The sequence below is a fragment of the Alternaria arbusti genome, assembly GCF_024043155.1.
Source record: "Alternaria arbusti strain BMP 1465 chromosome Unknown scaffold_31, whole genome shotgun sequence".
In the NCBI taxonomy this organism is placed as follows: domain Eukaryota; kingdom Fungi; phylum Ascomycota; class Dothideomycetes; order Pleosporales; family Pleosporaceae; genus Alternaria; species Alternaria arbusti.
The window spans coordinates 67,090-90,784 of record NW_026249971.1 but is presented as its reverse complement, the minus strand read 5'-3'; the positions used below and the strand labels follow the sequence as shown (position 1 = coordinate 90,784).

Below are 23,695 nucleotides of genomic sequence, written 5' to 3'. Positions count from 1 at the left end.
CCCGTCCAGACCCGCTCATAGGCGATAGCCAAACACTTGCCTAACAAGGATATACCGGTTGTACTAATAAGTTGGAGCCGATAACGGCATCCCACTTTTTCGGAATGCTGGTTCCGATCGGAACTGTTCAGTCCATGTCGGTACTAGGAAACACGTGAACAACATCGCACCTGGGCAGTTCACATGTCCAGCCGCCTGATCAGAAGTCTCAATTCTATGACATCACAACAAGGCCAATCAAGTATCGTAGTACCTTAGTAAAATGTTGTTCAAATCTATCGTATTGCAATTACATGATGTGAGTACATGGTTCGATTCTGTTACAATCTAGGTTGCTGCTCTGAGCTCAAAAGGTGACCTTTGGTGACTTCTCGCCAATCTCAACATCTTCTCCTCCGTCGGTCATTGGTGGAGTTGAGGCGCCATAGATCACACCATCATCCCTGTCTCCGTCGAAGAAGCCCTCGCGGCCGTCATTGGCTAGCCATTCCCGTTGGAAGGGCGTGCTCTCGCGTCCAACAGGGAACACACGCGGTTTGACGAAGAAGGTGATGACGAAGTAGACCGTCGCCGCAGTGAAGAAAGTTAGCAACCAGCCCATGCGGTACATGTTCTGCGCAGCCGCCGAAATGATCTGTGGCTCGTACTGGCCAATAAGGCCAGGAATACCCATAGTTGTACCAAGTAGCCAGGCTGCCACACCACTCCAGTTGACACCGGACCAGTACCAGTAGAGACCCGTCTTCTTGCCATCGTAGCACGATGGTATATGTATGTTTCCTTTGCGCGCGATGTAGTAGTCGACAATGATGACGGCGCAAAGAGGGGCCATGAAGATGTTGTAAGAACCCAAGAAACTAATTTATCGTTAGCAGGGTGAGTGGGAAGCCTATTAGGGAACTTACCTCAAGAAGGCCGTTGCGTTCTTCATCAGTTCCCATGGTTGTACGACGACACCAAGAATGGCGCAAAGCACTTGTCCACGGCGAATGGTGAGCCACTTGGGGAAAAGGCCAGTCATGTCACTTCCGAACGGAATTGAGTTGGCTCCAAAGTTCGTGGCGAAGACACCGAAGTAGAACGCCAAAGCGACGAAGAAGATCCCCGCACGCGCTCCGGCACCGAAGTGGTGGTCAAGGATGGCTTCGAAGAGATCCCAGATGTTCCAGTAGGCAACACCATATGCTGCCTGCATGGAAGTGGTTGAGGCCATGCCAAGGAAAAAGACAATGATGGAGGACACGAAGACGCTGACACCTTGAGTCACACCAGCATCTCGAGGCTTCTTGCAGTAACGAGCAAGGTCAGGCTGATTGACCAACATAGGCGAGAGCGAACCGAAGATGGTGTTGATGCCGGCCATGATGCTCCATCCCAGAGGGGTCACTGAGGCGGCAAGCTCGCCTTCGCTGGAAGCAAGGTCCATAGCGCCGAGTCCACCACCGTTGGCCATGCACCAACCGAAGATGGCGAAAGCGGCAATTGGCATGATGAACCCCTTTACGGTAAAGATGTAGTGGATGTGCCTGGGGTGAACCCACATGAATGGAAACTCCATCAGCCAGGCCATGAAGAAAGCCAGCAGCTGCTTCGAGGTGACACTTGCGGTAGGCGATAGTGTGTTCGTGAAGTTCTGCCAGGAACTGCCGAAGATGCAACGAAGCATGACCGAGAGGATATTGCCGGCGTAGAAGGACTGAATTCCGTACCAGATGATGCATACGATCGCTCGGATGAAGACGAAGAAGTAGGAGCCGTACATACCCATGACTGAGCGTGCAATCACAGGGAATCCGATGTGGTACTTGGCACCTGGACGAGCCATAAGGACGACTACGACTGCTGCGAGGAAGGATCCGATGCAGGCTGACACGAAGGATTGTTGCCATGTCTGTTTACGCCATTAGTTCCCAGATTCCGCTTGCATGCTTCGACATAGCTTACCAGACCGACTGTGACAAGAGCGGAGCCCGTATTCCAACCAACGAGGGAAAACTGGTTCGAAAACCAGTATAGAGGAAGGTTGAACCTTCATTTGTCAATAAAAGCTCAAAGATCTGCGTCGTCAAGATCCTTACCAGGTCCAAGTCCTCTGTTCTACCGGCGTTGGCTCAAGATCTTTGTTAGACCATCTCTCGTCCCCGATTGGGGCATGGCCATTGTTGCCTTGGGGAGCCCTGATGAATTCGACAAAGGCCTCTTTCGAGCGAAAGGGCGCCGCCATCTGGTCCTTGGTCGGAAGCTGGACTTTCCCCATGGTGCTGTAATGGTGTGGTTTGGTCGACTACTGGGCGTGGTCAATCCTCCAAATCCTCTTCATGTCGGCGGACCATGGTGTCTCATATGTCGATCGGACGTCACGCCAACTCCAAGTCGTTCACGTATCGCACGCATATCGGGCTGTGATTGACCACGGACATGGCTTCTGGCGCAGCCTCTTCGGGCACTTTCTAGCCGATGTGCCATGTTGCCATGCGCGCATCAGTCATTCCCAAGCCTGACATCAACGTGAGCGGTGCGATAAAGGACAGGGGTGGAGATAGGAGTGTGATGTAGACCTCCGATATGTTGCTTGTTATGGCGTAGTTCCTTCGCAATCTTTGGGGTCTCCAGGCGCCGGATGGGTGCAGCCGAGATAAAGCCACTGGAGGCCCGTGCCATCTTAGCCTATCATGGATAATTCGCGATAAGACACACGTCGGCTCACACGTTCCACCTGGGCCTCAACGGGACTATCGCACGTGGGAAATATGGAGCCAAACGGTATGAATCAGAGCCGACAGCTGCAGGGCTGTCGCATCAACGCCATACTCCTGACGACGAGGCCATGTTGCAGTCCTACCCAGAGAGCCCCGTAAGCCCCTCCTCCGGTCGGGGTGTGGGAACGGCCGCAGACGCAGTACCCGCATCCAATTCTCCAAAGGAAGCTCAGTCGAACGCCTCAAACCCAGGTCCTGCGACTAGGAAATCTCGGGTGGCCTTGGCCTGCAAAAGATGCAAACGGAGAAAGCAGCGTGTACGTCACGTGGGACGTTGCTTCATGCACCTTGGCTAAGAATCATGTAGTGTGACGGTGCGCATCCAGTATGCAGATCTTGCCAGCGAGCTGGCGTAGCCTGTGCGTATGAAAGGACTATTCGTCCTCAGTACCCCGGCGGCAAGTCTGTGTAGGTTCTTCCCACGGCCATTGATATGGGCGCGAACTGTTTCCTGACTTCTCAGCTATATCAACGCCCTAGAAGAGCGGATCGCTTTTCTGGAGGCCCGTCTTCCTGACCATGCAGAGGACCATTATGAAAATGGCCCAGAGACTTTGCAAAGAACATCTTCCATGAACGTTGAAGAGCCGGCGCTCGCTCTTCACCCCCAGTCCAGTGCATCGCGTCGCGAATCCCGAGATGACTGTTTCTCTGAAGATCTTGAGGGTGAGGATCGTACCTCACTCGTCGATGGCGTTGCGTATCTCTCCTTATGTGCATCTGGTACCACAGATACAACTTCGGAGCCTTACTATGTCGGCTCTAGCTCCGGCGCTACCATTGCTCGCATCATACAGTCCTCCATCTTCCGAAGTTCTGGCAAGAGAGCAACAACTCTGCCAGTGAACCAAACATGCCAGGCTACCGGAACTTCACGGCCTCCTGTTCCTCCCGAGTCTACTCACTCCGATGAGCCCGTTGCGGATTTCCCAGACCGGCAACAGGCACGGATGCTATTTGACGTGTTCTTCGAACGTATCCACACGCGCTGGCCATTGCTGGATCGCGTAATCTACACGAAGCTTTTCGACAAGCAGTTTGTGCGAGGTGCCCTGACTATCATTGAACGCAGCATTTTCCATCTCATATATGCCATTACTGCTCGATTCCTGTCGTTGACGCGGAAGCCATGTGGGGTGGATTCTGAGCATCATCTTGTCGCGGCCACCGAGCCAATGGACTACATCCTAGACCAGCACAACCTCGCGACAGTGCAGTTCCTCATCCTGCTTGGAGTGCATGGTCAGAGATCTCCATATGGTGCAGGCGCCTGGTCTCAGATCCGATATGCGACCTCTGTCTGCATTGAGATGGGCTTACACAGGAAGAAGAAGGTCACTGGCTCTCCTGAGCTTGCAAGAGATGCTGAACTAAGGCGACGGGCGTTCTGGGCGTGTTACTGTCTTGACAGGGTGACTAGCATTGTGCTTGGTAGAGCTTTTGCCATCGCTGACCGAGATATCAACGTCGAGGTATGTCACCCAAGTGGACTGTGATATGTGAACTGACTCTTCAAGTTTCCCAGTACTAGTCCTGAGTTCTGGACACTAACGCATCCGGAAGAGCCAGACTCGGTTAGGCCCCAATGGTCAAACATCGAGCCTTTCATACACATTATCAAGCTTGATCAGATCCAGTCGCGGATCCATAAGACAGTCTTTCGCGTCGATAGAGATGTTTTCAACGGGACGCCAGAACAGCGGGCCAAACTTGACCAGAAGATGGCTACAATCCGGAGCGACCTGGATGAATGGCTACGAACATATCCACAGACACCCAAGAATGGGAACAAGATCACTTGGATGTACGATCCCGAAAGCGCATATCTCGATGCCCGAGACTTTTACGGCGTTCAATATCACAAAGCGATGCTCTATCTTTTCACCGTCTTTCTTCCCACGCTGGACACGTCGGACATACGCTTCCTGACTTGCGCGCGATCTGCAGCTTGTGTATGCAACGCGTACAAGCGGCTAAGCCAGAATCGGACGCTCACCTACACGATGATCTCCCTGCATTCGTGCTTTGTAGCTGGTCTGACATTGGTGTACTGCATCTGGCGAGATCGATCCCTTTTCTCATACGACGTTCTCGAGGCGACACGGGCCTGTTCTCAGATCCTCACCATTTTCGGTGAAAAGTGGCCCGGTGCCGTCAAATATCGCGACATCTTCGATGCCTTGTCCGGAAGTTTATTCAAGACGATTGTTAACACCGCACCAACCACAATGATGCATAGCAATGGTTCGCGGCCGCTGCAGCTCGACGTGGATGCAGAACCTTCTATGGCGGGTCTTTCTCCTCGAAGCCGACGAGATAGCCGCGAGCAAGCGTCACAGCACCCAACAATGGGTAGTAAGCCTACCATGTCACATATGGTTACTGACGCTGTGAAGGAGGCGTTCATGGAAGTGGACGAAGAGGCGCCAGGTGGGTGGCAGGGTTGGCGGATGTGGAATGAGATGGTAAGCGACGACACCGCATCTGCAGAAATGAGGTTCGATGGCTTTGGCCAAGGCCAGACTGAGATGAGCTGGAATGCTTATGAAGGATCTGGTCTTTACGGCGTGGACCCCATTCAAGATGCAGCCATGTCGATGGATAACCGCGGTATGATGGATGGCAGTCAGTGGAACTTTGGAGAGTATAGATAGGAGATTTATTGGGTTTAACCTTGAAAAGATGCAGTTGTTTTAGCCTCACGTTAAGACTAATGACTTGGGGATGAACGTTGGAAAAGATTCGATTGACTATCTACGCGAGCTGACCCTTCTTATACGGGAACTGCTCCCTGAAAGACTCCGCTATTTGCGTCCTAGTCGCAACCCAAACACCTTCCTTCTCCGAAATATACTTGACGAAGTCTTGGAGCGCCTTGAACCTTCCCGGCCTACCAATGATACGGCAGTGCAGACCAATGGTCATCATCTTCGGCTCTCCCGCCTCGCCCTCCTCATACAGCACATCGAAAGAGTTCTTCATGTGCTCGTAGAATGCAGCCGTACTGCGGAAACCAGTTCCCTGGCAGTGGAATTTGAAGTCGTTGCAGTCGTAGCTGTAGGGAACCATCAGGCATCCCTTGGGATTGGCGCTGCTGCGCTCTTGGGGAAGGTCGGTCCAGTAGGGCAGGTCGTCGGCGTAGGCGTCTGAGGCCCATAGCAGCTCCTCGCCCATTTCTTCGTACACGAGTGGGATGAGCGCTCTGCTCTGTGGGGATGGGCGGCCATAGTACCATCCCTTTGGTGCATAACCGGAGAGCTTCTTCAGCGACGTGATACCATCCCTGATATGCTGTTTCTCGGCCTCAACAGAAAGATTGGCGTGGTCAATCCAGCGGTAGGCGTGAGAAGCAACATCGTGGCCTTCTTCCACACATCGCGTAACGACTTCAGGCTGTTCTTCGACGGCAGAGCCAACAGCGTAGAGGGTAAACTTCATCTTGTAGTCGTTGAAGAGCTTGAACATGCGCCACCAGCCGCGGCGGGAGCCATATTCGAATTCTGATTCGCCACTGTAGTCGCGCTCGTTGATTCTGTGTTGGGCTGGGTATTCGCGGAGGTTGATCTCGGATACTCCGTCGCCTTTCATGACTGAGCGCTCACCACCCTGTTACATATCAATGATAGTTCTTGAATGAGTGCGTGCTGACTCACCTCCTCATAGTTGATGACGAAAGATACGGCAATTTTGGCATTGTTGGGCCACTTCAAGCCCTGTAGACCCTTCTCACCGTAACCCTTGAAGTTACGTGGGAAGGCGTAGTCGGGGGGTGCGGCGTAGACTTCAGGCATGATGACAGTGTTTGGAGAACGATAAGTCTGATTTGCTTATAGAAGATGTGATAGATTTGAAGTAGAAAATACCCAAGTCTCGCGATGCAACATATATGTATCACCAGCGGAGCATGTCGCGGCGGCCATTCTGCAGCGCCTACCTAGCTATCGGCCATTCTCATCCGTGACGCCCTCACGTAATCGGCCAGCTTCCATCCTCTGCCGTGCCTCACGATGCGATGTCATTTCTGCGGCCGGCTATGACCCACCGTGGTGTTATCAGACGGATGAATGTGTTTATCGGCTTGGAAGCAACCGTATGGAGAACATGGCTTGGAGGGGGATCGTCGAGAGATAGGCCAATCTCGACTCGCCGATAACGACCGGCCTTTGTGGGGCTGTACTGACCTACCTAAGTTGGCATACCAAGGATTAAAGACCAGGTTGAGTTGGAGACGGTTCTCTAGGTAATTGATAGTGGAAGATGGGTCTTGCTGCGGGGTAATGTCGCGCTCTAGTTCCGAAGTCGCTGGTCTACATTCGATGGACGCATCTCGATAGTCGCGCTTCACTCAGCTGATCCTTGGCCATCAGGACCGCGTAAGAGGAAGACGAATGCATGGACGTGTTACTCATGGGCAAGGCCTGGATACATACGTGCGGCTCGAAGGGTTTGCTCTGATAGTGAAATATTTTTATAATTACTGCCTACGCGATCCTCATCTCCCCGTCGGGTGAACACGATAGATGCTATAAGACTTTTATGATACTTATGAGACTTTTCAAGTTTTAAAACCAACAAGGCCGGAACAAGTACTTCGCAAATTCATCCTTGAGCCCTGATGATATGTTATATGATCGCTCATCTTGTGTGAACGTTGCGTTCTACGTCAGCCTCCCCTGTCATCGGCCTCTTCTCGTTAAAGACCTCCCCTTCTGACGCGACTTCTCGACCTTGGATAACTTGCTGCTGGGGCTCGTCCTGCGACTCTATCGGCTGTCCTTCTTCTTCGTCCGACTTTTTCGGCGCTTTCAAGCTGGTGTTTCCAACCCAGAATGTCAGAGCCAGACCAAGACCTGAGCATACTGTGAAAAAGATGAAGATGTAATGCAAACCAAGCATGTATGTATCGAAAACCTCTTCTTTCTGGTCCAGAGAGAGGCCAAACTTATCGAGGTCGTACGTTGAGGAAGTCAACTGGGCCATTAGGGTATCCGAGACAAAGGGCCGTTTGGACAAATCTCTGCTAAGCGTATTGGAAAGGATGACTCCCGAGATGACGAGACCAAAAGCGCCGCCGATAGTGCGGATGAAGTTGCGTAAGCCAGTTGTCACAGCGCGATCCTCATTGCGACTGTTGGCGTACATCCCTACAAGCGTCGGCTGGAGCGTCAGACCAATACCGGCACCCTCTATGATGAGTACAACAATTAGCACAGCAAGACCGGTGTCTCGGTCGAATAGTAGGGTGAGGCCACTTCCAAGAGTCCAGAGGGCGAATCCGGCAAGGATGCAGTGCATGTAGCTGGCGACTCGGTTCATGTACTGACCAGATGCGATGGACGCGAATGATGTCGTGATGACTACCGGTAGGATCAAAGCACCTGAGACCAAGGGCGAGTACCTCAGGACCGATTGGAAATAGATTGGAAGGTAGAAGAAGTTGCCGAAGTACGCAAGGCCGATGAGGAACGTCTGTAGATAGAGTGCCCAGCAGTGCGGCGCACGATATAATCGAAGCGGCATGATCGGCAGAGCGACGAGTTTCCATTGGTGAAGCACGAATAGTACACCTAGTACGGCGCCGGTAACAGTGCAGGCGATGAAGAAGGGGGATCCCCATGCATATGTCACACCACCTCCTGACAAGGGGATGAGCAGGAGTAATGTAGATGCAATGTTCAGTACCATGCCGCCGTAGTCGATCTTCTTGACCTTTGCGAGATAGTCACCAGACCGATGTTTGAGCGGCAAGAAGAACAGTATGACCATGGAGGTGGGTACAGTCATAATGGGTATTATCCAAAACACCCACCTCCAAGTCGCGCCTTCAACAATAGCACCTCCGAGGAAAGGTCCTGCACCGTTTCCCAGGGCGATGACTGCACCTAGCCATCCTACAGAAGAGTATTAGCACTGCTTGGTTATAAGATACATAACGGCACATACCTTGATATTTACCCCGATTCTGCAACGTTGTGATATCGCTAACGATGATCATGACAAGACTGTTGATGCCGCCACCTCCAATACCAGCAATGGCACGGAGAACGAATAGCTGCACTGAAGTTCGCGCGAAACCACATCCAAGGTCTCCCAGAGCCATCAACATGAGACTGATCAACAACAGATTCTTGCGACCAAAGATGTCCGACAAACGACCATTGATCAATTGGAACGCCGTCGATGCAATCAGGAACGATGTACCGATCCATGATGTTGCAGTTCCGGTGTTCAGATCCACAGCGATCGCGGGTGTTGCTGTTGAGACGCTGGTTTGATCGATGAACGAAACGAAGAGACAAACTGATAGCGCGGGGATTGCGATTCGAAGTTGCGTCGATGTCATGGTGTTCCTTTGGCCGCCAATGGATGCTGCGTCGCTCTTGTCGTCGTCATCCTCGGTAGGCGAAGGGGACGCGCCATGAGGATTCGTTGTAGTTATGTCTGATTCGCATGGCTTGTCGTCTCTGGATGGCTTCTCAACGAGAGTATTGCCAACGCATGTATCGCTCTCTTTGATGGGTCGCGTCGATTCCATCTCGTCAATGGAGGGTTGCTGTTCCCGCATCATCGGATTCTTCCACAGTCGCTACAAGCCTCAAAAACATAGCGATTCTGCGTATGTGTATATTTGGAACAAGACCAACGGTCCAAAACATCGTAGCTAGCGTTGGAGTTGGGCGTGGAGCCCCGGGAGGCTGTCCGAGCGGGACTGAGCCCTGCCATGACGCCGGTCGACAGCTGCGAGATCGTCGGGAGGTGTGTTCCTCGTAGAAGAATTGCGAAAGCAGCCAGTCACAGTTGAGGGGCCCACTCACATGGCAGAAACGCTTACACGCTTCGATGGCGTAAGTGGCATTATGGGATGAAAGCCGATGACGGTGAGGCTGCGAAGTGGGTCGTCCTAGCAGGGCACGTGCGGGGCCTTCTCATTGGAACTTTTTGAGCCGACGCATGTTCGGCCCCTTGGACCCTTCGCCGATGGCTGTTCGTATTGACATCGGACCATAACGCTGAAAACGGCATCGAAGGTATTCAGGCGAGTTCTCGGCATCACGGCTGAGACTGACAGATGCCATGTGTCAGGTGGGGTTTGCGAGGCTGCCCAGGTGGGTTGCCGATAACGACCATGGTGACCCATCACAAGGCATGGGCAATGGCAATAATATGTGTGGTAGACACAGCCATACACGTTCTAAAGAGCAACGAAGCATTGACATTGTAGGCCATTACAATTCTTGCGAGACTACTTGATCAGATCCTCCCTCGTCTTCTGTTGTACCAACATCGACTGCCAAGATGACGAAACTCTTCCAACCATTGACAGTCGGAGATGTAAAGTTGGGCCATCGTGTCGCAATGGCGCCGTTGACCCGGTATCGCATGGGCGACGACTACAAGGCGACGCCCATGAACAAAGGTACCTTGAACACCATCACTACGAAGGGCCGATATTGACGAAGTATCGCAGAGTATTACGAGCAGCGAGCATGTGTACCTGGCACGCTCATCGTCAGCGAAGCAACCATCATCTCGAGGAACGCCATCGGCGCCCAAAATGCTCCAGGAATCTGGCAAGAAGACCACATCGCTTCCTGGAGAGACATCACGTCAGCAGTACATGCTAAAGGATGTGCGATATACTGCCAACTCTGGCATCAAGGCCGAGCCGCAAAAACCGATGCGCTGGACGCAGAAGGCATCACGTTGGTGTCATCCAGCGCTGTGCCCATCACACCCCAAGACCGGACACCAGTAGAGATGACAGAGGAGATGATCTGGGAAACCGTAGCAGACTATGCGAGCGCAGCCAAGAACGCTATTGCTGCGGGCTTTGACGGCGTTGAAATCCACGGTGCTAATGGATACCTGCCGGATCAGTTCCTCCAGACAACTTGTAACCAACGGGCCGATAGCTGGGGAGGAAGCATTGAACAACGCGCCCGGTTCCATCTCGAAGTCACCAAGGCTGTTATCGCTGCCGTTGGTGTTCAAAGAACAGCAATGCGCCTCAGCCCTTACAGCGACTTCAACGGCATGCTAATGGACGAGCCCGAACCGACTTTCGAATACCTCACTGCAGAACTGAAGAAACTGGGTCTGGCTTATCTCCACCTGATCGAAGCCCGTATCACCGGTAACGACGACTCTGAATGCGGAGGCCAGAAGACCGTACGATGGATGGTTGAGCAATGGGGCAACGTGAGTCCCGTCATGCTTGCAGGTGGCTTCCTACCCGACTCAGCGAAGCAGACTGTTGATGAGACGTACAAGGACTACGATGTCATCATTGCGTTCGGCAGATATTTCGTGGCCAACCCCGATCTTGTGTTCCGCGTCAAGGAGAGCGTACCACTAGTCAAGTATGACCGCTCTGTTTTCTACACTCCAAAGACACCGAAGGGGTATATCGACTACCCTCATAGTCAGCAGTACTTGACAGCGGTGGCGAAGGTTTGAGATATATATGCTTTTGATACCAATTTTACGTGTACTTCTTCATGCCCAGTTTTCTCTCGATTAGTTGTGAAGCGCAAGTAAGATCTACTACACTATGCTCTCAAGTGATGTCAAATGCCATGCTACCAATACATCGAGAGCTAGCCTGGTCGCGTGATAGTCTAACAGTACAAGATAGCCTGTGTACCAACATATTTCCAGATACCTTCAGGGCTTCATTGACCTTGCTGGTCCTTCACATCTCATCTGTAGGTATATCCGAGACTCTCGGTAGACCTTGTAATTGTTTCCCACATGTCTTTGCGATATGTTCAATAACCTGTTGTATGCATTCCACTTCCTCGCGTGTGCAACCGACTCGGAGACACCCACGTAGATGCCATTTCGTTGAAGGAACGAGGCCTTGGCACATGATCGCAGGCAAGATAACGAGCTCAGATTCGATGATATCGAGAGTGTTGTGATCGGCCAGGAACAGACCATAAGATATGTCGGTCGAGAGCCAAGCTGCAAGAGGCGTAAGCCTCAAACGTGAGAGCTGGGAGAAATGCGGGATACTCACGTATATCTCTGTGTGAGCCGAATGATGCCCAGATTCTGTCATTATCATCGCCATAAAGTGTTTCAAGAACAGAGAGACCGCGCTGGTGGTTATCTTCATCAGCTTTCCAATCCTTGCGGGTGAAACTGTGATCTTGATCTTCGGGCTTTTCTTGCTTCGCAAGAGACACGAAAGCTTCCATGACGATAGGAATGCCATTGAGAATAATGCATTTGATCATGGCTTCTCTCATGCGCCGTACGAGACGTTGTCTCTCCGCAGACGTCTGATATGACGGCTGTGAAATGATGTAGTTGTAGAAAGATCCTATCAGCCCTGGCTGACCGCTGGCGATAAGTGCCGCTGTCTGTCAGACACGCGCAATGTCAGCTTTGAAACCTCTCCTGGAAAGATCGTACTCACGGTGGAAAGATACCACCCGTCCTTCTTCCATCTTTCCGGGAACCGCGCTTCAGTATCGCTGAACAGACGGTTCGCGTCGATTGAAGAGTCTAGTCTACCATAAACAGCAACGGTAGGCATGTACTGGAGTATGGTAGATAGCTGGGAGCAGAACCTAGAAATAGGCTGGAGAACGCTTGCGGCGGCACACATCGCGCACGTCGTATAAAGGGGTGATTCGCAAGACACTAGTCCCCAGTGTGAATGGATATGAGGGGGATAAGAGATAGCTCTCGTTGGTAAACGCGACTAGGAAGAGAATAATCAATTTTGAATACCTGTTATAAAGCCGTAGACTTAAACGACCGAAACAAATTATCCGCAGTATCATGGCAAATGATGGCAGGCAAGCTATATAACAAGGAAATAGAGTTCTTGGCTAACAAACAGACGGTATTAGATGCGAACAAACAGTAGCGGAACAGTGAATATCTTAGCCTAGTGGCAAGTAAGCTTAATATACGAATTGATGTAAGACGATTACTGGCGTCGTACATCAAACTTTAAGCAAGTGATATCGGTGTACGAAATGTAGTAAGACATTGATTGACTTTGTCCAATCTATCTTTAGGCAATTCACGTGCACGTACCTGCCCCGTAACATGGTCGGGACCCAGGGCTCTCTTCCGGAACGAGTCTTGAAGTCGAGATCGTCTACTATATGCAGATACTGGTACAGAAAGTGGGCGACCCAGTAGACAGGGTTGGTGGGGAAGTCTGGGGTTGTCACGTTGATGGGACGCGGCCCAAGCGACTAGCGCGACCGGAGCGGAGAAACAAGCAGTGGAGGTGGGATGCGACGACTGCCATCCCACTAGGTGGGCGCGCAATTCACTCCGCAACCGCGTCCCGACCCGAGCTTGCGCCTGATCGCACCGCCCCACCCCGCCGGTGGTTGCAGCCTACAAACAAGACATACGAAGGCCCTAACCCCCGCGGACATCGTCGCCGAGAGCAAGCGCAAACATGGACGACTTCAACAGCGACACGGACAGCGACTACACAAGCTACTGGCGAGACTGGGTGAGTACCTGAACTCCATACGTTACCAACACCGGTATTATTTGATCGCTGGTCATGTCTCTACAAACCTTGGGGGCGTCGGGGTGGAACTATAGGTACCTCATGGCGTGGTATGGTCTGCCAGCCCTTCATTGCAGGTCGCATCTGACCATGCGCCAGCGGTGACTGCGGCGAAGACGGCTATATCTCCATGCTGAGGTGCCCCCATTCATTCGAGGTGGATGAAGACTATACTATCTTCTCGGCCAAATGGGGCCCGCTCATGCTCATGCAGAGCGAGTGGTGGTCCGACTGGTGGGAAGATCACGACAGCGTAGAAGAGAAGATGCAGCTATTGATCTCAACGCAGGCTAACAAACAAGTAGTTCATATCCTCTCGAGGAAACGAATACTTCTGCGAGATTGACGAAGAATACCTCACCGATCGCTTCAACCTAACAGGCCTGAACACCGAAGTTCAGTACTACCAATATGCACTCGATCTCGTCACAGACGTGTTCGACTTCGACTGCGACGATGATATGCGGGAACAGATCGAGAAGTCGGCACGGCATCTCTACGGACTCGTCCACGCACGATACATCGTCACTACCAGGGGCCTTGCCAAGATGGTACGTCAGGCGCTCATATCCCATGCCTCGCGCCCACAACTAACACACCACCCAGCTCGAGAAGTTCAAGAAGTCAGACTTTGGCAAATGCCCCCGCGTAATGTGCGAATCGCAACCCCTCCTCCCCATGGGTCAATCCGACGTCCCCAATGCCTCCCCCGTAAAACTCTACTGCGCCCGCTGCGAAGACCTCTACAACCCCAAATCCTCCCGCCATGCCGTAATCGACGGTGCCTACTTCGGCACTTCCTTCCACAACATCCTCTTCCAAGTCTACCCTGCGATGCTGCCACCGAAATCGCAACGGCGGTACGAGCCCCGTGTTTTCGGCTTCAAAGTACACTCTGCAGCAGCGCTGGCGCGGTGGCAGGCAGACAAAAAGGACGAGATGAAAGATAGGCTCAAGACGCTGAAGATGGAGACTGGGTTTGAGGAGGAAGATGAGGATCTGGAAGATGATGAGGACGACGATGATATGGAGACTCAGGAAGGCGTTGAGGGCGCGGTTGTGCAGCTGTGACAAATGGGCCTATAATGGCCGTTTCACTATTGTACAGATGGATGGGTGAGGGGTCGGAAGCATGTTTAGGAAGATGGAGGCAGGAGTAGTTTATAGCATCCGAGAGGAACTAGCATGGGTTTGGCGATAGGCGTCATGGCTGGGTGTTAAAGCAGTATCTGATATACCAAACGACGATCAAACAATGCAGATTATGACTTGCATGATACCTGAAAGAGCCAAAGCTCACATGTACACTGGCAGGATTGATATGCAGTTGCAACGTTTGCTAGTATTGAAGAACTACTAAAAGAGAGGGGGTATCTATCTGACTTTCCTACACATCCCATCCGCCTCCTGTCCAGTGAATATCCACAGAAACCTAACCCAGGATATCACAGAAAGGCAGCGTCGCTGAAAGGTGCTAAAAGAAAGAAGAAGATAGATCGAAGGAAGCGACGAAGAAGATAAAAGTAGTTCTCATGAAGTAAAGTAAGTAAGTAAAGTAGACAAGAAAAGATCGAGAGAACGAATCAAAAAGCGCCACGCAATGCTAATCAAGCAAGAGATCCAAACCACGCTGTCGCTTCGCTGTCATCATCCCATAATCCAAACCGTAATCCAAAACAAATTCCAAAACATATACACATCCAAGATAATCTTTCGTAAAACCCGCATTACATCGTAACCAAAAAGTTGTGAGCAAGAAGAGAAGAGAAGAGAAGAGAAGAAGGGCGCGGCTTAAAACATCTTCTTAAACCAGCTTCCCCGCTTGACAGCCGGGGCACCACCATCAACAGCCGGTCTGCCATCCCAGGTGCGCACAGGCGGCTCTTCATACGCAGGCACATAGCTCGTTCGGCGGGACGCCCTCTTCCGCTCTCTATCGTCGTCAACCGTCTTCATGCCCTCGTAGTGTGTAGCGCGACGACTGTGCTTGTGCGTCCTATCGCGGTCGCGTTCCTTGTCCTCTGCCTTCCGGCGCTCCGCACGTTCTTTATCGCGCTTGGGGCCCTTGCGGCCGGCGATGCGCAGGCGGATGTCTTCGTCTTGCGAAAAGGTTTCCTCGTCTTCTTCGGGGGTCTCGCGCGCGCCGGGGGCGGGGTCGAGGACGGTTTCGGAGATGGGGGGAGGGAGGGGTGGCTCGTTGGAGAGGGATTCCACCCATGACGAGGTCTTGTCGCCGCTCTTGTTGTTGCTGTACGGCATGTTTTCTTCCTCGTCGCGGGCCTGGCGCGAACTGCGGTGTTTGCGGGCCCCGCCGTTGCGCTCGTCGAAGTAGTCGGTGATGGGCTCGCCGCTGGCTGCGACGGGGTATTCGGAGTTGCGTCTGGCGGCACGGCGCTCTTCGTGACGACGGCGACGATCTGCGTCTTCGTCCACGTGTACGGTTCGACGGCGTTCGGTCTTTGGGCGGGGCTCTTCGCGGTCCTTGTCTTTGCGGCGCGAAGAACGCTTCTCGCGCTCTCGTTCGTCGGAGGGCGGTTTGCGCTCGCCTCGTGCCTTCTTCCGCTCCTCCTTCTCCGCCATGCGACGCAGTTGTTCCTCGGCCTCCTGGTTGCGACGCTCCAACTCAGCCATCTGACGGGCCTTCTTCTCCGCAAGAGTCGCACGCTCGTTCTCGCGCTCACGTTCGCGACGGCGCTCTGCCTTGGCCTCTGCCTCTTCGAGCTCAGCGCGTCGGGCTCCTTTGTCTCCATCGCGTTTGGATCTACGCTCAGCCCGTCGAGCCTCTCGCTCAGCATCGTAGTCCTCAGGGGTGCCATTTGCGCCTGACATCATGACGTCTTCAGGAGGCGGATGGCGCAGACTGCGGCGCTCGTGTCGCAGCCGCTTCGCCTCATCCTCTGTTGCGCCTCCACGAGTTGTTGATCGCTTGCGATGTCTTCGCTCGTCTTCGGTCTCGTAGGCGGTCCGGCGGCGCTCGCGGGGTGCCTCTTCCGGCGCAGCCTTCTTGCGACCCAGGCCAAACATTCCCTTGAAGCCCTTCACAGCAGCAGCAGTACCTGCGACACCAGCAAGCGTTCCCATTGCGTCAGAATTGCCGCGCGCACGACGGGGTCGCTCCCGCTCACGTTCGCGGCGGGGCCGCTCAGCCTCAGCTGGGGCAGGGTCCATGTCCATGGGGTCGACGACGATGGGATCGTCAGCGCTAGGCGGTGCAGTCAAGGGTTCAAGGGGCTGCGCGGAGTCGCGCTTGGATTTGCGACGCGATGGCTCTGGACGGGAAGCTGGGGGAGGAGACTCATCATCAAGATCTTGGTCGTCGTCAATAGGATACGGGTCTGGAACAGCTGCCATAGGGTTAGCTCCGAATGTTTGCTTACGGCTGCGCCGGCCAATGACAGGCGCATCGTGCTTAGCGGGGAACGGCTCACCTCGACGGAAGCCTTTATCTCTGGCGTCCCGAGTGCTGGTCCTGCGCGACGAGCTTTTCATGCCCATGACCTTGGCGGCCTTTGAAGAGACTCGCGCATCAGTGTCTGTTTGTGGCGGCGACATCATAGCAGCGTCCTGGTCGATTGAGGGTCGGCGCGACGTCGTCTTGGGTGTGCGATGTGACTTTGATCGTGAAGGCGGGGGCGGAGCAACACCAAACATGGCACCTAGCCCAGTACCAGCGCGGGCCGTCTTGGACCGTGAAACCGTTGGCTTGGATGAGTGCACCTTGTCCGAGCCTGATGAACGTGACTTGATGTCATTGTCCCGAGTGGACGAGGTTCGTACAGACTTTGTGCGATCGGGAAGGCCGGCGCCGTCTTCACCACCAGACACCCTTCGGGTCTTAGTCTTGGCCGCACCAAATAAGCCCCATCCTCCAGCGGCCGTGGTAGCGCTGCGACCTAGCTTGACACGCTCTTTTCTTGGAGATTCCGACGGGGGCTCAGGCGCAACCTCTGGAGGTGGGGTAGGAAGTTTTTCGGGAGCCTCCTCGTCGTCGTCCATGTCAGGGTCTGCTTCTTCAGGCGCTTCTTCGATAATGGGTTCTGGCTCAGGTTCAGGTTCAGGTTCTGGCTGACGTGTCCTTGTCTTGCTACTCTTCTTGGACTTCTTGAGTCTCCGCTCCTCCTTGGGGGTGAGTTTGACTGGCTCTGGCTCTGGCTCCGGTTCTGGTTCTGGTTCCGCTTCGGGTTCAGGCTCAGGTTCAGCTTCCGGCTCTGGCTCTGGCTCTGGCTCAGGTTCCTCGACGATTGGTTCAGGCTCCAGAGGCGGCGGAGGCGGGTCGTCGAAACTGAACCCTCTCGATTTGCTGCTCTTTTTGGTCTTCTTCAACTTCTTCAGCTCCGAAAGAATAGAAGGTCCGGGCACTGGTGCTGGTTCAGGCTCAGGTTCCGGTTCGGCGGCTGGTTCAGGTTCAGGCTCTGGTTCAGGCTCTTCTGGCGGCGCTGCATCCTCTGCGTCATGGAAGTCCATCGTATCGCCTTCGTCGTCGGGGAATGCACCAGGTGCAGGAGGGGATCTCTCGGCAGGTACTTCAGGCTCTGGGTCGGGTTCAGGAATTGCAATAGGAGCTTCGACTAACTTCCCGGCCTTCTTCAACTTCTTCAGCCGTTTCTCCTCCTTGAGTTTCTCCTCTTCCAGCTTCTTCTTTTCCTTGGAGGACAGCTTCTTCTTGGGCTTTTCAACGACGACCACCTCCGGTTCTGGCTCAGGTTCTGGCTCAGGAGGGGCCTCTTCAACCTCTGGCTCTGGGGCTGGTTCTGGCTCTGGCTCTGGTTCCACATGCCGATGCTTCTTGGACTTTTTGAGTCTTCGCTCCTCCTTGGGAGTGAGTTTGACAGGCTCCGGTTCAGGCTCTGGCTCCGGCTCGGGTTCAGCTTCTGGCTCTGGCTCCGGCTCGGGTTCCTCGACTTCGGGTTCAGGCTCCGGCTCTGGCTCCGGTTCTGGTTCATCCCAGATGCTAGGCTTTGGCTGTTCAGGCTTGGTCTTGCGCAGAGAGATACCCCACGCACTGCCCCAACCGCTAGCTGCTTCCTTCTCCTCTTTCCTGGTAGGCTTCTCGAGCTCGGCCAAGAGATCACCTGCGTCTTCATCCTTGATCAGATCGAACAGTTCGTCGTCATTCGTAGGCTCGGCGGGTGGGGGCGGCGGAGGCGGTGGAAGTTCTTCAACAACGCCTCTCTTCTTTTTCTTCTTCTTTTCTTTCGGGGCTGGCTCAGGCTCGAGTACCATATCCTGCTCAGCAGCAATACGAGCAAACTCGGCCTCTTCCGCCTCCTTCGCAACCCTCTCCGCCTCGGCGGCTTCAGCGGCCTCGGCCTCGGCCTCGGCCGCGGCAGCTGCTTCAGCTTCAGCAGCTTCTCTGGCTTCACGCTCCAGCCGTTCTTTTTCTTCAGCCGCCTTCTTCTCCTTGGCCTCCCGCTCACGCTTCGCCTTGCTCGACTCCTTTTTCTTCCCTAAGCCAAACATGCCCCATCCGGAACTTGCTTTAGCTTCTTCCTCAGCTATGCGACGCGCTTCTTCCTCTTCTGCAGCTATGCGAGCTCTCTCAGCCTCCTCAGCTTCGATGCGGAGTCGTTCTTCTTCAGCAGCACGCTCAGCTTCTTCTGCTTCGATACGCTCCTGCTCTTCACGCTCGATGCGCTCCTGTTCTAGGCGCTCCTCTTCTTCGCGCTGAAGACGTTCCTGTTCTTCTTGCTCGAGACGCTCCTTCTCTGCTTGTTCGGCAGCTTCTTTCGCCAAGCGTTCTTCCTCCTCTTTCTTCTCGCGGGCTCTTCTCTCCCTTGGGGTTTCCGTCTTCTTCTTTGAAGAGCCCCAAATGCTGGCGCCCCAACCTGCCAGTTTTGAGGCTGCCGACTCCTCTTCTTTCCTCTTCCTCTCTTCCTCTTCCTCTGCCAATATACGTGCCGCCTCAGCTTCTTCGGCCTCAATACGCGCCTGTTCAGCCGCCGCCTCTTCAGCTTCGCGGGCCAGGCGCTCTTCCTCCTCTTTCTCAGCAGCCTCTTTCTCCAGACGCTCCTGCTCTTCTCGTTCCTTCCTCTCCTTCCTCTCTCGCACTCTTTTTTCTGTAGGCGTTTCGTTCTTCGGCTTCTTGGAGCCGCTGAGAGAGCCCCAGATGCTGCTCGACTTCGACTCTTTCTCTTTCTTGCTCTTCTTTTTCTCCTCGACTGGCGCTGGAGCTTCTTCCACTACTGGTTCTGGCTCAGGGGGCGGTGGCGGTGGGTCGTCGAGCGAGATAAGATCCTCGAAAGTATCGTTTGTCGATTTTGGCGGAGAGCTCTCGGGTTCGAATTTGCTGAGCAGACTACTGACAGTCTTACTCTTCTTCTTCTTGGTGACAGTAGCAGGAGCACCCCAGATATCTTCGTCTTCGGCCGGTGGAGGCGCTTCGATTTCTTTCGGCGCCGGAAACTCTGACTCGAATTCTCCCGGCGGTGTCGGCACGTTCGGTGGAACTAGGCCCTTCTTGCTCTTCTTTGACTTCTTGCCGATGTTGAAGGCTGCGCTTCCCCAAGGATCATCCTCGTCGGGTTTCTGAACGGGTGTACTGGTATCCTCGATGACTTCTTCTGGTGCATCCTTCTTTGGGTCCTTGTTCTTCTTCTTGCTCCAAGATGGCGCGCCCCAATCGTCGGATTCGTCTTCCTTGGGCTCTTCGACGTCTTCGGGCTGGTGAACGGAAGCGAGTTCTTCGATGATGGGCTCTGGGCTAGGTGCGGGAAGCGAGTCCAGTTCGACGGATTTACTGCTCTTCTTCTTCTTCTTTCCTCCGCCCCATATCGAACTCAGGCCCCAGTCGGTGCCCTTTTCGTCCTCTTGTGCTGGCTCAGGCTCCGGTTCCGGTGGTGGCGGCGGCTCTTCGATGACAGGTTCGATAAGCACACCCTTCTTGCTCTTCTTCATTTTCTTGACAGCAGCAGGGGGTGTTGAGCCCCAATCATCCCACGGATCAACTGGTCTGTCCTCAGCCGGGGCGGGCTCAGGCTCAGCTTCAGGCTCAGGAGGGGGTGGTGGCGGTGGCGGAATTTCTTCCTCTGCACCTTTCTTGCCCTTCTTCTTCTTCTTGGTAGTTGTCGGAGCTGCACCACCCCAATCGCCCCAGGTGTCGTCTTTCTGCTTAGCCTTCTCGGCTTCAGCAGCAGCAGCGGCGGTTTCCTCTTCCTCCATCTTCTTCAGCTCGGCTTCCTCCTCTTCTAAGCGTATCCGTTCTGCCTCTTCCTCTTCCTGTCGCCTGATCTCAGCAGCTTCCTCCTCCTCTTTCGCGCGCTTGGCATCTTCTTCCTCTTTCTGCTTAGCCTCTTTGTCCAACTTGGTTTTGAGCTTCTTCGCCTGCGACTTGCTGAGTCCTGCGTAAGGATCCACGACTGGCTCTGGTTCTTTCGGGGGCTCCGGCTCTGGCTCTGGTTCAGGTACCGGTTCAGGTTCGGCTTCCGGCTCGGGAGGTGGAGGTTCTTCCTTGGCTCCCTTCTTACCTTTCTTCTTCTTGGTGCCAGCAGCAGCAGCCGCTCCCCAACCACCACCCCATGGGTCCTCCTCTTTAGCAGGCGATGGCTCAGCCTCGACGACAGGTTCTGGTTCTGGCTCAGGTGGCGGGGGCTCTTCCTCAATTACGCCCTTCTTCTTTTTCTTCTTGTCCTTGGTGGCGCCAAAGCTGAATGCACCCCATGAATCGTCTTCCTCTTTCTTTTCAGGCTCTGGCGGCGGCGGAGGTACCTCTGGCACACTGTCATCAATCAGAGCCCCTTTCTTGCTCTTCTTCTTGGTCTTGGAAGCGAGTAAACCGCCCCAGCCATCATCGTCAGCAGGTTTGTCCTCAGCCGGGGGACTCTTGAACGCGTCGAAATCGAAATCGAATCCGTCCTCCTTCTTCTTTTTATCTGAGCCCCAAGGGTTGTCGCCTTCTGCAGTCGCGTCTTTGTTCGATGAGCCCCAGCCGGAGGTCCAGTTGCCAAGCCCGGGAAGTCCAAATCCAGATTTTGATGCGCCCGTATCACTGAAATTCATGTCAATCTTTGGCGCACTTGCTTCGTCCAGGTTAATATCGTCGAATGTTGTCGGCGGTTCCGCTGGAGGATCAGGAGGAGGCGGGGGTGCGGGCTCGGCCGTCTATCGTGAGTTAGCGTGCTGCTATGTGTAACTAAAAAGCCGAAATGACACACCTTCCCCTTTTTGCCCTTCTTCTTCTTGCCGGGAGCGGCCGCACCAAACGAGGCCCAGTCATCTGCTGCTGACTCCTTTCCCCAACTCAAGTCAGCTGTAGCTTTTAGTATCGATGGTTTCGCGGCGGCTGCAGCTGCCGCTTCTTCCTCTTCCTTCTTCTTGCGCTCGGCCTCTTCTTCAGCCTCCTTTGCCAGACGCTCTTCCTCCTCTTTTGCCAACCGCTCCTCTTCCTCCTTCGCCAGGCGCTCTTCCTCCTCTTTTTGCAAACGCTCCTCCTCCTCTTTCTTCAAGCGCTCCTCTTCCTCCTTCTCCTTCTTGGTCTTCTTCTTCCCCTTATCCCCATCGCCACCATCGCCTCCAGCCCCGCTATCTGCAGGCGGGTCACCCCCACCATCGCCACCACCAGCGGCTTCCTCGTCTTTCTTGCCATCGTCTGCTGGTGTAGCTGCAGCTGCAGGTTTAGCCTTGGCCGCTGCCTTGGCCTTCTTCTTCGCGTGCGATTTGATGCCTGTCTCACTGTAGCCAAAATCGATGTCCACATATGGAGATTTCACATCAAGGAAGAATGAAGTTGTTGGAGACGAAGCATTGCGTTTGCGCAAACCATTTCGAACACTAGAACGTGATGATGCGCGGAAAGAAGGAAACGGTAAGTAATTAGGCGTTTTTGCATAGGCTAGCGCATCGGTGGATGTATAGTCTGGGGGCATGTCTGCAATAGATTCATCGTATGAGGGTGGTGGGGATCCATAGCTTCGCGGGGCTGGATTCCATGACTCCGGGAAGGACTCGAGGGTTGATGGAGGAAACCGCGACAGCTGGGTCATGGGATTAGGCCGCTGAATAGTTGTTAGAAGTTGAACCAGGAATGAAACAATGCGGAAAGCAGTTGGCAAGGAGTGTGGGTAATCGTGCACCAAACATGGACAAGAGACCAAACAAAGCAGTGTCGTCGTACCGAGATAAAACCTCTACTCGAACTCTTGTGACCAGCACTGGGGCATTCCAGCCGATCCAGCGCCTGGTACATGTCCGCTATCAACTCAGCAATGGGCCAGTCATTCTCAGACTCCCATGCTGATGTGTTTCCGGCGGTGTAGCTGCAAACATCCTCGGATTGCATGTTCCGACTCTTTCTGTCCCAACCCCGTTCAGCCGATCCAGTCCTCGAAAGCGGCAGGGTCCTTGGTCTCGCAGATGGCGCGGCGGCGACGGCGCGACGAGAGCTGACAGGAGACATTGTGCGAGTGTGAGACGCGCAAATAGAAGGAGCAGGGCGGAGGTAGGCACATGAGCGCTCGTGCGAAACCGCGAGCGTGGAGCGGCGAGGTTGCAATTGCGCGGGCGGCAGGTGTTTTCGTATACGGTACGGGGGCGGGCTGGTGCAGCGTGACTTCCTTCGCGGTCCTGGTCTGCTGCTGCAGGGTCTCGATGCGGCGAGCTCTAGTAGTACACGAGGGCAGGACTGCGGCCCTCAACAGGTGACGATGGTGATGCAATCCGTCGCAGATTATACGGGCCAAATATTAGAACTCCAAGACGCGGCGATCGGCACAGGTCGAATAAGACAGTCGCAGTCGCAGCAGGTACAGAGTGCACGGAGTATGCAGGAGACGGGCGCCGCGCAGATTCAGATTCAGTGAGCGTCAGAGGCGAAAGCAGGGGAGCAGGCGTCGCGAGTGGTCACAAGGACTGTGTGGTGTGTATGGATGTGTTTCCGCAACGCCAATCGTTATCGGGGTCGAATAGGCTTTAGTCGTTGCGCGCACCAAGCCGGTTGGAGCTTGCGGTTCGTTTCATCCACCTTCGTCACACACGCGCCCGGACCAGCCGCAGGCGAGATGTCGAAAAATGAGGGGTGTGAGTCGAGGGGTATTCGGCCGGAGCTGTGGGCGGCGGCGGGTGCTGAGCAGAGGGTTGGCCCAGCTATCGTGAGATGTGTCGATGCGATCAGACGCAGGGAAACGTCGATGCGCGATGCAGGCGGCAGGCTGGAGTTATTCCGCTGGGCAAAATTTTAGGGTTAGAGCCGGGGCGCATTGCATGAGCCTGTCGTGGGATAATTCAATGTTGTGCTTCAGTTCAGCGCATGGCCCTCCGGAACCATCCCTCTCTGTCTAGCACGCCCCCAGCCACGCCGCGGTGGGCCAATTGCGGAGGCTCTAGTGGGTATCCGTGCTGTTGGCAGCCTTCAGTTGCAGTGGTTACCACGGCCGACATCTACACCGCCAGTCCAGCGTTG

General features: G+C 54.2%; 7 protein-coding genes across 7 annotated transcripts; 3 read left to right on the top strand and 4 right to left on the bottom strand.

Annotated features, from left to right (window-relative positions):
* Window positions 1-346: 346 nt before the first annotated feature.
* Window positions 347-2,257, bottom strand: J4E86_011224 (uncharacterized protein; the record flags this gene model as incomplete). The annotated part of the gene is made up of 4 exons (XM_051451718.1): window positions 347-857; window positions 906-1,891; window positions 1,945-2,029; window positions 2,079-2,257. 4 exons carry the CDS (start codon window positions 2,255-2,257, stop codon window positions 347-349), a joined length of 1,761 nt encoding a protein of 586 aa, XP_051297113.1.
* A 1,074-nt stretch (window positions 2,258-3,331) lies between these two features.
* J4E86_011223 (uncharacterized protein) lies at window positions 3,332-5,413 on the top strand (the record flags this gene model as incomplete). The annotated part of the gene is made up of 2 exons (XM_051451717.1): window positions 3,332-4,231; window positions 4,277-5,413. 2 exons carry the CDS (start codon window positions 3,332-3,334, stop codon window positions 5,411-5,413), a joined length of 2,037 nt encoding a protein of 678 aa, XP_051297112.1.
* A 100-nt stretch (window positions 5,414-5,513) lies between these two features.
* On the bottom strand, window positions 5,514-6,550 carry J4E86_011222 (uncharacterized protein; the record flags this gene model as incomplete). The annotated part of the gene is made up of 2 exons (XM_051451716.1): window positions 5,514-6,365; window positions 6,413-6,550. The coding sequence occupies 2 exons, from the start codon at window positions 6,548-6,550 to the stop codon at window positions 5,514-5,516; spliced, it is 990 nt and encodes a 329-aa protein (XP_051297111.1).
* Window positions 6,551-7,394: 844 nt separating this feature from the next.
* On the bottom strand, window positions 7,395-9,324 carry J4E86_011221 (uncharacterized protein; the record flags this gene model as incomplete). The annotated part of the gene is made up of 2 exons (XM_051451715.1): window positions 7,395-8,650; window positions 8,703-9,324. 2 exons carry the CDS (start codon window positions 9,322-9,324, stop codon window positions 7,395-7,397), a joined length of 1,878 nt encoding a protein of 625 aa, XP_051297110.1.
* Window positions 9,325-10,055: 731 nt separating this feature from the next.
* On the top strand, window positions 10,056-11,216 carry J4E86_011220 (uncharacterized protein; the record flags this gene model as incomplete). Its single annotated transcript, XM_051451714.1, has 2 exons — window positions 10,056-10,176; window positions 10,228-11,216. 2 exons carry the CDS (start codon window positions 10,056-10,058, stop codon window positions 11,214-11,216), a joined length of 1,110 nt encoding a protein of 369 aa, XP_051297109.1.
* Window positions 11,217-13,185: 1,969 nt separating this feature from the next.
* CKB2 (casein kinase 2 regulatory subunit) lies at window positions 13,186-14,373 on the top strand (the record flags this gene model as incomplete). The annotated part of the gene is made up of 3 exons (XM_051451713.1): window positions 13,186-13,242; window positions 13,608-13,853; window positions 13,909-14,373. 3 exons carry the CDS (start codon window positions 13,186-13,188, stop codon window positions 14,371-14,373), a joined length of 768 nt encoding a protein of 255 aa, XP_051297108.1.
* Window positions 14,374-15,093: 720 nt separating this feature from the next.
* Window positions 15,094-22,693, bottom strand: J4E86_011218 (uncharacterized protein; the record flags this gene model as incomplete). The annotated part of the gene is made up of 3 exons (XM_051451712.1): window positions 15,094-21,399; window positions 21,453-21,961; window positions 22,435-22,693. 3 exons carry the CDS (start codon window positions 22,691-22,693, stop codon window positions 15,094-15,096), a joined length of 7,074 nt encoding a protein of 2,357 aa, XP_051297107.1.
* Window positions 22,694-23,695: the final 1,002 nt, after the last annotated feature.